Source organism: Camarhynchus parvulus, chromosome 1A (genome assembly GCF_901933205.1).
Source record: "Camarhynchus parvulus chromosome 1A, STF_HiC, whole genome shotgun sequence".
Lineage (NCBI taxonomy): Eukaryota > Metazoa > Chordata > Aves > Passeriformes > Thraupidae > Camarhynchus > Camarhynchus parvulus.
Genome location: NC_044586.1, coordinates 68363611 through 68375814, shown reverse-complemented (window position 1 = coordinate 68375814; position 12204 = coordinate 68363611). Strand labels below are relative to the sequence as shown.

General features: G+C 45.9%; 1 protein-coding gene across 2 annotated transcripts in view; it reads left to right on the top strand.

Annotated features, from left to right (window-relative positions):
• Nucleotides 1-5635, top strand: part of CHCHD3 (coiled-coil-helix-coiled-coil-helix domain containing 3) — a 142557-nt gene extending 136922 nt beyond the window's left edge. For both annotated transcript variants that reach the window (XM_030960083.1, XM_030960082.1), the window contains one exon: nucleotides 4943-5635. In XM_030960083.1, coding sequence (XP_030815943.1) covers nucleotides 4943-4969 — 27 coding nt within the window. In that variant the 3' untranslated portion in view covers nucleotides 4970-5635. The remainder of the gene's footprint in view (nucleotides 1-4942) is intronic.
• Nucleotides 5636-12204: the final 6569 nt, after the last annotated feature.

Genomic DNA, 12204 nt, shown 5'->3' with positions numbered 1-12204 from the left:
CACTCAGAGTTGATTTAAATGCTCAGGTTTCCATCTCTTCCCCTGGGAAGCTGTTGTTTAGTGTAGCAGCTCTTGCTGTTGGCAGATGTTTCCTGTTATCTACAGTTTTAGCAGTAAAACAAGGGGATTAAAATACCTGGTAGTCTTTGCCATAAATATGAGAAGCTCATGGATGTCTCAAACTACGTTGGTGACCACTTGGAATTCTTGATTTCTTCTGTCTTGTGTCATGCAAGGCTCTAAAATTGCCCTTTACCTGGTCTTGCCCTCCTCGCTTCCAGTTTTGTAGGGTATGGATGCCACTGCCAATTAAAATCTTTATGCTTTATTAGTGCAGCATGAAGGAAAATGACAGTAATATGTAACTCATTAAATAAATGAAGCTACAATTTCTCCCTTTTACTCTTTTTCATCAGCTTCCATCTTTCAAATGCAGAAATGCATATATTGACCTCAGTTGTGTTCTTAAACAAACCATGAAATGTGCTCACAGCCCACATGCAGGATGTGTAAAAAGTGCTTAAATCAGTCTGGTGATCTTTATTTCTGCCCAAATCTGTGAGTTAATATTTGAGCACGTGAGCACACCCAGCTTTATGTGGTAGTGGTGAGCATGGCTGGTGTTTGATCATGGTAATCACCTTCCCTGGGCTTAACTCTGCTTGGGCTCAAAATCCCTGAGATTTTGCCTCTGATCCTTCTCTGTGACCTTTTGCTTTCAAATGCTGCAGTCTCGAGCTGGTATTCCCAAAGATCTGCTGGAATTAACACTGCTCCTTGTGCCTCAGTCACTGAGAGCTCCCTGTCCCTTCCAACTCACTTATTTTAATATATCCTTTATTGGTGTTTGTTGTGCCATCCCTGGAAGTGTTCAAGGCCAGCTTGGAGCAGCCTGGGATGGTGGGAGGTGTCCCTGCCATGGGAGGGGTGGCTCTGGATGGGCTTTAAGGTCCCTTCCAACCCAAACCTTTCTGGGAATTCTATCATTTCTCCTCCTGCCCATTTTGGAATGCACCAATCTCCTTTTTTTTAGGAAAAGTCCAGTGAATAACGTGAAAATCACAGAATCATTAAGATTCTTAAGCCCATCCAGTCCAACACAGCCAAGGCCACCACTGACCCTGTCCCCAAGTGCAACAACCACAGGGCTTTGAAATCCCCCAGGAATGGGCACTCCAGCCCTGCCCTGGCTGGACAAGCCTTTGAGTGAAGAAATCTTCCACAATATCCAACCTCAGCCTCCCCTGGTGCAGCTTGAGGCTGTTTCCTCTTGTTCTGTCACTTGTAGCCCTGTTTTGGTTTGTTCTCTAGTGGATTTCCCCATGGCCCTGCAGCATCTGCAGCACTAATTTATTGCATGTATAATTTTTTTTTTATTACTTTTTAAAGTAACCAGAAAAAAATGGATTAATTACTTAGACATGTTTAAGCTCTAAGTCGACTTTGTATCTGATAGGAATTTCTTCAGAAGACTCTGATGGGGATGAATTAATTCATGTTCAGAAGGTGCAGGAAAAGCAAATTGCATAAATATGAGCATTAGGTTTTTGAACCCTTTTAAACACCTTTTTTTTTTTGTTGAAGATCTTCATCCAAGCCTGTCAAGTAGTTAAAAGTGTTTCCTAAATGTTTCTTATTCTGTTTCACACATGCTTCAAGATGAGAATTCAGAGAGGTTTCTCTCATGATAACAGAGAAGGGGAAGCCTTTTATGATGGAAATATTTGCAAGCAGGAGCAATTGTTTTTCATAATGAACTCCAGCCCATCCTCCACGTGCTGCAGCTGTAATTGTAATTATTTTTACTCACTGTTTGCCCACATGTCCAGACAGTTCCTTTGAAAGAATTCCTAAACGCTGCTATAAAATCACTTCAAAATTACCTTCTCTGTGTGCCTGGTTGGGAGCCAGAGGAGGGGGATAAATGGCAGATTCAGAAATGAAAAAGTTAACTGACACTGGCTACAAGAAACAAAGGGAAGAAGAGAATTTGCTAGAGGGAATAGAGCAAGATATTGAAAAGCAAATAAGTGAACTAATCCGATTTCCTGGCGGTGAGTCTGGGCACTTGTGCTCGGGCTGAGCACACTCTGTGCTTTTCATAAATTGAATTTATTGACTCCTCTTTCTTCCCTATCTTGCTTATAATTATCTCCCCCTCTCTTCTGTGTGCTCCTTATTTCTCATGCTGTCTGTAATCTCATGTCTCTATCTGTCCTTTTCTCCCCTCTTTAGAAAAGCCCAGAGAGTTGTTAATTCAGAGGGGTTTGACACATTGGTGTATCTTCCCTTGAAATCTCTTCCCAAAGTCATGAGAAGCTGGGGAGATAAATTAAACTCTGTTATTAATGTTTGCATGTTATTATAATGATAATGCCAGTAATGGAGAGGAAAACTTAACCTAATGGAGCCATTAAGGGGAAGATATTTGGATTGTGTCTGGCATTTATTTATACTGAAGTGACTCCAGCCAGACCATCCATGGCTTTTTATTCCTTTTTCCTGGTTTTCCAGCCATGGATATGGACTTTAACTGTTAAAATACATATTTTGGGGGTGTTCTTCTCAATTTTTCCCCTTCTGGGTTACAAGGATTTCTGATTCTTACATAAAAACACAGCTAGTCCATGGTTTAACAAATCTGTGCAATAATTTCCTGTTAAACCATTGAATTCCAGAAGGATTCAGGCCTCTGCAGGCAGGTGAGGTTTAAGAGTATTTAAAATAACAATACCAGCAGCTTCTGGTGCCTGGCAGCCTGGCTACAAAATGTTATCCTTTAGCCTGGGATAAAGTGTAAATAAATAGTGTAACCACTATTTTTATTTGTTGGATCAAGTGGATCCTTAATTATGCATCCTAAATAGAAAAAAACCCAGGATTTTACCCTCATCTTCCAGTATTTTGATACCAATTTCCAGTCTAAGAGAAAAACAGATGGAATTTGTGTATGTGGAAACACTGAACTGAAATTCAACAAAAAGACCTCATCATTTAACCCTGCCCTCATTGAAGGAGGTTTATTATGGACCAGCTTCCCTCCTTGGGGTTATGTAAAAAAAAAAAAAAATTAAAAAGGGAAATATTTTAAATGCATTAATTTTAAAAGGCAAGAAAAAATACATTAATTTAAAAAAGGGATCAGCTTCCCTCCACGGGGTTAGGTTAAAAAAAAAAAAAGGAAATATTTTAAATGCATTAATTTAAAAAGACAAGAAAAAACACTAAAAAGCCCCAAAATGTAGATAAAACCCAAGCAAAGCTTGCAACACACCTGTTTGTCTGAAGGTGGAATTTTGTGGGCAGAAATATGGATATGATGAACAAATATCTGCATTTTCTTTCCTTAGGACACTAAACAAAGGTAGCCCATTTTTTCTCAGGTCCCTTGGGAATTTCCTCTGTTAACTTGTGCAGTGCTAAATCAACATAAAGTTAATATTCAGCCCAGAGATGGCTTGGAGTGAGTCTGTAATTCGTGTGCAAAAAGGGATTTTCCAGGTGGAGCTTTCCAGAAATCTCCATGGGGGTGCCATGGATTGGAGGTTTTGGTAACAGATGAAATTTCCCCTGATTTTTGTTTGTAAATGCACCCAAAGAGCACAAAACTGAATCCTTTTATTCCTCCAGCCTCTCCTTCTCCTGTGTGAATTCTGGAGGATTTTGTGGGCACAAGGACAGGCACCCCCTGTTTGTGTGGATGCCTTGGAGAATTTTACAGTCAGGATTATTAAGGTTGGAAAATATCTCCAGGATCATGGAATCCAGGCATTCCCAGCACTGCCAAGGCCACCACTGACCATGTCCCCAAGTGCCACATCCACATTTTAAAGGGTTTTAAATCCTTCAAGAAAGGGGGACTCCACCCCTGCCCCCTGGGCAGCCGGGCCAGGCTGGACAATCCTTTTGGGAAAGAGATTTTTCATAAAATCCAGCTCTTAACGCTTGCAGGAACTGGGTGGAATAGCACAGTTTATTGGGTTTTTTAAGGAATAATATGAGAATTTGGTTGGAACTAAACCTGACATGGTTTTAATTCCCTTTATTGTTAATTTTCCCTAATTTCCATGGCTGTAACAATGCAGTCCAGACCTCCAAGCTGTGTAGTGTTGCTCAGACACCTGAATCAGCTGTTGGGAGGATTTCAAGGTTTAAATTTGGGTTTCTTCCTGACATAAAGCCTCAGAATTATCAAATCTCTTCCTGCCATTTCTTGCAAGGAGAGGCTCATAATTAGTCCTTACTCATTTGATGGGTTTTGTGGCAAGAAAAAGGGTTTGGGTTGGAAGGGGCCTTAAAGATCATCTCATTCCAAACCCTGCCATGGGCAGGGACACCTCCCACTATCCCAGGCTGCTCCAAGCCCTGTCCAGTCTTGCCAGGGACAGGAAACCTGGTCGAGTGAAAAGAATTAAATTATTTTTAAGGTCCTTTCCAAGCCAAACCATTCCATGCTCTGTGGTTCTGTAATGAAGCCTGAGCTGAGTGCAACATGTTCAGACTGTTGGGGTTTTGATTCTGACTCAGCACCCAGGAAGGAGCCAGGTGAGGGATGCTCAGTGTTGGATGTTCCCAGGATATTTTTCCTCAAGAGTTTTAATTGCTGGGAATGGGATTTTTCTTATTGTAAGGTCAGGTGTTTTAATCTCCTTTAATAGCCACAGCACTAAAGCCATGATAGCATCAGGGGAGGCGAAAATGGATCATTAGTGAGACTCTTCAGGCCTCCAAACCACTGCCTTGTTGAGTCCTCAAACTTCATTCTGCTTCTGGGACTTGTCTCTGGCATGATGTGTTTATCAACAATGTTTTTGTTCTGCATTTTTATTTTAAAAAAATGCAGATCCTAGGAAGGAATTGTAGCCAAACTTCAGAATAACTTGGAGTTACTGAAATGTGTGTTTCTCCCTGTCTCTCCCCTCCCCTCTGATCATTTTTGCAGCAGAGAATGCTTGGGAGAGGAGGATAAAGGCATTGTCTGAATCAAGCACAAGACCATCAACTAATTTCAGCAGAAGAGCTTTTTTGTTTTTTCCTCCCCAAGAACGACCCAGCAGCCCGTTTGCAGGGCAGCCCAATAAAGAGAAGAAGTGGAAGAGCCATTTGAAGGGCAGCATGCTCAGGGCTCAATCAGCAGGAGCGCTCGGGAAGCCGGGCCTGGATCTCCTTCCATCAGAGCTCGCCCGTCCGAGGCCGCATCAAAGCCCACTTACTGCTGATTGAAGGCAGGCAAAGAAAAGAGCCTTTCTCTGACCTTAGAGAGGGGAAATATCCTTCAAATGCTGCTATTTCACTGGAGGATCTCCTCAGAAACATCTCTCTGTCCGAGACAGGGGTGTAACCCTTGCAGCGCCGGGACGCGGCCGTTCCTCGGGAATAACCCCTGGTCCCGCTGTCAGAGTTCTCCTCACAGTGTAGAATTGTAAATTGTGCTTTAACTTATTTCCCAAATGGCCTGGCTTGATGAAGTCTCTCTCTGCAGGCCTTCTGCTGGAATGATGTTTGTGACCCAACACTTTGGGTGCTCCATGGCCTTTGTTTCCATGGGATGGTTCTGTTGTGCTCCTCGCTCGTATCAAGTGCTGACGAGAATGCCTCGCTCTGTACCAACAATAAATCTATTTTATGCACAAGATTGATGCTGCAGTCTGTCTCCCTTCCCACTCCTCGGGGTTGGATGGTGTTCCCTCTGCTGTGTCAATCACGCTTTCCCAGCAGATGTTGTTGCTGAAGCTTTTCAAGCACAGACTTTCATGTACAACCAGCCCTGGTGTCAGGAAGGAGGCTTGGATTGAGCTGTTTTCCATCACAGCCACCTAAAAGGATCCCATGTGATGGGAGTGTTGTGATTGATCCAGCACCGCTTCCCTCCTTGGGAAATGCTTGTGAATGGAGCAGCATGAGCTCTCATGGCCTGGAGAGGGTGTGGGTTCCCCATCCCTGGAAGTGTCCCAGGCCAGATTGGACGGGGCTTGGAGCAACCTGGGATAGTGGAAGATGTTAAGGTCCCTCCCCACCCCAACCATTCTGGGATTCTGTGAAAGGGCAGAACCCCTCCAAAACCCCCAAACCAGCTTTGTGCAAGCACCCAGTTTCCTTTAGTTCTTTTTCTTCAGGTAAAAACTGCCTCACTCCTTGTCCCAAGCAATCTTAGAAGGGACTTTTTGCACAATAGTGAAAGTAATGATGTCAAATGAGCAGCAAGTCTGGAGCCTTCTGCTGTTTATTTACCTGTTCTCCCTCTCTAATTGGCCGTGTTTGAACCTCATCCTGCTGAACAACTGCGGGTGCACCTGTGGATCTCATTTATTATTCATGCAAAATATTACCAGTGACTTTCCTAATTATCAAGATGCTTTGTGAGCACTGTTTAATTAAGGATTTTTTTTTTAATGCTACCCAGAGGAGCTGGGATTTTTTTGATTTTTTTTTTTTTACATGCCAAGCAACTGTAATGTTGGTGGGAGGGGAGGATCCTGGAGTTCAGCATCAGGTGCCAGGTAAACTGCTCAGGAGGAACAACAGGGACATAAGCACCGTGTTTACACGGTGCCTTGCTGTAGTGTTTACAAATCAGCTAACTCACAAATCCTTCTCTCTAATGTTCTCTTTTGTAACAGAGAGCCAAGAAGTTGGCAGAGCCAGCCTCGCCAGACTCAGAATTGGCAGCAAAATACAGCATAGAGGAAAAGCAGACGTTTTTTCAGGCCAGATGATGCTGTAAAATAAGGGGAAGAGCTGTGTCGGGAAGGAAGGTCTCTGCTACTGCCAAATGTTTATTGGTTTCTCATCCTGACAGCCTTGAGCAATGAGAGTCAGCCTTGCCTGCTTTGTTCCAACTGTGTTTGAGGTGTTGCATTCTTTAAACATCTTCTGTGGCATCAGGGCTGGCATCTGCAGCCTGCCTGGCTTGGGCTTGGGCGAGGCTGGTGGCAGCGGCAGGGTAAGGAGTTTGGAAATGGCTCTGGTGGTGGTGTGGGCTTCTGAACTGTCCACGGTGTGGGCTTCAGAACTGTCCTTGGTGTGGCTTTCAGAACTGTCCATGGTGTGGGATTCAGAACTGTCCTTGGTGTGGCTTTCAGAACTGTCCATGCTGTGGTTTTAAAACTATCCATGGTGTAAACTTTAGAACTGTCCATGGTGTGGACTGCAGAACTGTCCATGGTGTGTGTTCCAGAACTGTCCATGGTGCGGATTTTAGAACTGTCCTTGGTGTAGGCTTCAGAACTGTCCATGGTGTGTGTTCCAGAACTGTCCATGGTGTAAATTTTAGAACTGTCCATGATGTGTGCTTCAGAACTGTCCACAGTGTGGACTTTAGAACTGTCCATGGTGTGGATTTTAGAACTGTCCATGGTGTGGGCTTCAGAACTGTCCGTGGTATGGATTTTAGAGCTGTCCGTGGTGTGAACAACCTTTGCCTTTAAAGCAGAGCAGAAATTCTGGATTTTTCTCTACTTTTTCCAGCACCTCTGCTTTTGCCACCTCTGGTTTTGTGTACCTGCACCCCTGTCCTGCTGTAGGTGTTTGATTCTTTCCTTCTCCCTGCTTGCTGGTGTGGGTGCTGGTGCTGGTGAAATATTAAAATCGTGGAAGTCTCTTGGGTTTTTTTAGTATGGAAAACCTATGGAGAAGTTTCCCTCCTGTTCATGATTTTATGATTCTGTGACCTTTTCCAGCACCTGCAGATCCCAAACCAACACCAGCTGTTGGTGACAGCAGGAGCTGCTGGGACAGAGCAAGGCCAGCCTCCTTCACCACCAGCAGGGACAGAGAGAGTGGAGAAGTGCCAGGATTTTTGTCCAGGGTGTCAGATGTGACTTGCAGGACCCAGAAGTCATGGATTGTCCTGTGCCAGGTGACAGCACACTGCGCTTCCCTGCCCATGGTCAAAAGCAGACAAGGATTTAGATTTGGGCACAAACAGCTGCAGATGAGGATTTTGTGACCTGCCCAGTCCATAATTTGTGGTGGTTTGTGCTGAGCTGACACTCTGGGAGCTGGCTGGAGACACAAGAGGGGATGTGGGAGGAGAGAGCAGAAGAGGGAGAGGCCCTGCAGCCAGGAGGGTCCTTTCTGTGCTTCCCTTCCCACAAAGCCCCCTGGGGCCATGGCCAGCACTGGTGACACCACCATGTCCCTGCTTTCCAGGACAGGAGCTGGGGGCTGTGTCACAGCAGAGCCCAGGAGAGCAGTGAGTGACCCCAGGGCAGGGGTGGTGAACACGCTGCTGCTTTCAGCTCTGTGCTGGCTCTGCCACCTCCCTGCTGCTCTCACAAGTGTCACACAGGGCCTGGCAGCAAAGGGCACCTCTGGTTTGATCACCAGTGCTCTGGAGCAGCATCTGCCCCTCCCCTGGGGAGGAGGGACAGGACCTGAGCGCCGCCATGGTGTGATGGGGACCTGGGTCTTCGAGTCCTTGAGAGAGGCAGCAAAATTCCAGGGGAACGTGGGGCACTGAGCCAGAGCTCCTCTGCAAGAACGTCAGCTCCATGTGAACAAAGACACTGGGTAATTAGAGAGGTAATTAGTTTGGTAATTACTAAGGTAATTAGTTTGATTCTCTCTCAAGCCAGTAACTGCTGGGAAGTGCTGGAGGGAGCACCTTGAGTTTCAGGCTGCAGCACCCCCTGAGGTTAACCCTTCACCCCCTGCTTGGGAAACCGAGCTGGCATTGGTGGAAATGGGAAATTTTGGAGGGAAAATAACCCTAAACCCCCAGTTTGTCAGAGGTTTTGTGCCCAAAAACTTCTAAGCCACCCTCTGATGGCACCCAGAAGTGCTTGTGCCATGGTCAGGGCAGGATTTGAGGCAGCTCACCCAGCAGTGGTGTGTTTATTGCAAGGTTTTGTATTTCCTAACGATGCTGGGGACACCTTTAGGGTGGGGACACTTCCTGGGGAGCTGCTTGGCAGTGTCCCCGTGTCACTGCTGAGGCTGATCCCTCCTCCTGGTGTTGGATCCCTCCCATCCCTTCACCCCTGGGCTGCTTTGCTGCTTCAGCAGAGGCATTCCATGGAATCCCAGACTGGTTTGGGTGGGAAGGTCTCAGGTTTCTGTGGTTGAGATGACTCTGAGGTATTAAAAGTCTTTTTTCCCAGCCCTGTGATGAAAGAAGTTGAGATTCCTCAGTTCTGCTTTTCAGAGTTGTTTATTTTCTCTTATCTATTCCATTCTTTCTCTGACCTGCTGAGGTCTGTCCAGCAGGTCAGGTTGTGGCACAGTCCCTGCCCTTGGGGTGGTGTTGGCTTTTTACACTAAGAACTACCTGTGCTTTATTTACAATAATTTTCCAATACCTATCACCTATGTTAGACAGTCTGTCTTACTCTTAACCAATCCAGAAGTGTCACCATCACAGCAGAAGATGGAGGAGGAGAAGAAGAAGGACAGGACACACCCAGATTCCTCCATTTTGCCTCTTGAACCCCCATTCTAAATCCCCAAAATTCTACTTTTTCACCCTGTGACAAATTAACCATCATTCTACTCAAACCCCTGTGGCTTGTAACTCCTCACACAAAGTTGGTAATTGTTTCCATGGGCTAAAATCAAAGGCACAGGTGTTTGTGACTCTGTGCCAAGGTCTCTGAGCCCCTGCCAGGGTCTGGAATCACCCAGGGCAGCCAGAGCAATGTCCTGGGTCCCACCAGGAAGGGACCTTCCAAATCATCTCATCCCACACCCCTGCCATGGGCAGGGACAGCTTCCACTGGGCCAGGCTGCTCACAGCCCCATCCAGCCTGGCCTTGGAGCCACTTCCAGCTTGGGGTGCAGCTCAGCAGCTGGAGATTAGTTTTTGTGCCTGTGTCCTGTGAAACCAGGTATTTTCTTCCCAGGAAAACCATCGCTCCTTCCTCACCACGTCCTGTGGGTGGACAGGGCAGTGCAGCTGTCCCCGATGATCCCAGAATGAAGCTCCAAGTGCCAGTGCTCATTTGGGAGGCTGGAGCTGCAGGAAGTGGATCTAATTCCCCAGAAAACTGCAAACGAAGCAGATTCTTCCTCGTGTTCATCTGTTGCTGATACAGAAATAGCAGGGCTGGGAGGGACTTGGCACATGCTGGAGTCCACTATTCCATAAAAACTGATAGAGGGAATTCACAGGTTCCTTCAGCTCCTTGCCACGTTGTTCACAAGTTTGATCGTGGTGGAGGGATCAGATCTGCAAAAGGTTCAGTGGGTGAAGTGTAGTGGAAGCAAGGAGATGAAAGTCCATTAATAGACGAAATATTTTTGCCAGACATGAGAATTCACTGGGTCTCTCTCCTGCCTGTCAGGTAGTGAGAATTTTTTTCGCCCCCCCTCTCAATTTTAATGTTATTAACACTTGGCCTGCTTTGAAAAGGTCAAAGTCAGCTTGAATGTCGTCTAGTCTGACTCTTGGTGAAAAGCAGGCAAACAAGAAATCTGTATCCCAGAGCTGCCTTTAAGCAGCAGAGCCTGATGAAGGAGTTTGCAGCATTGAGTGAGGTCTGGCTGATAGCCAGGGGGTGTTTGAGGCCAGGGAAAGGGCTCTGAGCTCTGGTTTTGCTGAAAGTCCCACTCCTGGAATTGGGCAGACAAATGAAACCTCTGCTTTTGCCTGAAAAAATTACCTTTGGCACAAGAAGTCTGTGACCAGGATGCAGCTGCAGCTGCAGGAGGACAGGAAAGGAGCAGAGCAGGAGAGATTTGGGGTTTTACGCCGTGGAAGTTGATCCTGTTGATGTTTTTGGGAATAATGTGAAGTGCTGGGAAGGGGACACCTGAGTGAGGCTGGAGCAGGTAGATGGAACTGATTTAGAAAGAAAACCACTTTTTTTTAGCATCAAACAGAAGGGAAATGTCCCAACTCCTGTGCCTTGGTCCCAATTTGGTCTGGGAGGAACAGCAAGGGAACCTTGTGGCAAATGAGTGCCCGAGTTCTTTGTTCCTGCAGCTCTGGGGGGAAATTGCTGGAGACAGGAGGTGGGAGAGGAACAACAAGGGATATTAAATATCCTCCAGTAAAACCAGAGCTGGCTGTGATCCTCTCCAGGCCCTCTGGAGTGGGTATTTTCCTGGGAAGCACCGTGAGGTGTGGGATGTGCCTGTGATCAGAATCATTCACTCCAGCAGTGAACTCCGTGTGCTCCTTGGTGTCAGGACCCAGGACATTGCTCTGGCTGCCCTGGGTGATTCCAGACCCTGGCAGGGGCTCAGAGACCTTGGCACAGAGTCACAAACACCTGTGCCTTTGATTTTAGCCCATGGAAACAATTACCAACTTTGTGTGAGGAGTTACAAGCCACAAGAGTTTGAGTAGAATGATAGTGAATTTGTCACAGGGTGAAAAAGTAGAATTTTGGGGTTTTAGAATGGGGGTTCAAAACGCAGGATGGAGGAATCTGGGTGTGTCCTGTCCTTCTTTTTCTTCTTTTTCTTCTTTTTTTTCTTCTTTTTTCTTCTTCTTTTCTTCTTCTTTTTTTCTTCTTCTTCTTCTTCTTCTTCTTCTTCTTCTTCTTCTTCTTCTTCTTCTTCTTCTTCTTCTTCTTCTTCTTCTTCTTCTTCTTCTTCTTCTTCTTCTTCTTGTTCTCTTCTTCTTTTTTTTCTTCTTTTTTTCTTCTTCTTCTTCTTCTTCTTCTTCTTCTTCTTCTTCTTCTTCTTCACCTTCTTTCTCTTGTTCTCCATCTTCTGCTGTGATGGTGACACTTCTGGATTGGTTTAGAGTAGAGACAGACTGTCTAACATAGGTGATAGGTATTGGAAAATTATTGTAAATAAAGTACACGTAGTTCTTAGTATAAAAAGCCAACACCAGCCCAAGGGCAGGGGCTGTGCCACAACCCGACCTGCTGGACAGATCTCAGCAGGTCAGAGAGAGAGAGAATGGAATAGATAAGAGCAAATAAACAACCTTGAGAACAAGAGCCAAGGAATCCTGACTTCTTCCTGGGTCTCAGGGCTGGGAAAAAGAGACTTTCCAACACCTTGGGGTCACCTCCACACCAGAGACCTCATCACCTTGGATGCCAAGTGCACCCTCAGGGAGCCTCTGAAGCAGCATCACTGTGAGTCACAGCGAGCCTGGCCTTGCTGTGGGGTTTATTTTCCTTTAAATGGAAGGATTTCAGTCTGACGTGGCAGCACTTCGGGGGGTTTGAGCAAAGCGGTTACCAAGGAGAATCAAACCTGTGTGTGTCATCAAGGCTCGGTGACTCAGGGCTCCCACAGAGCCCCTGC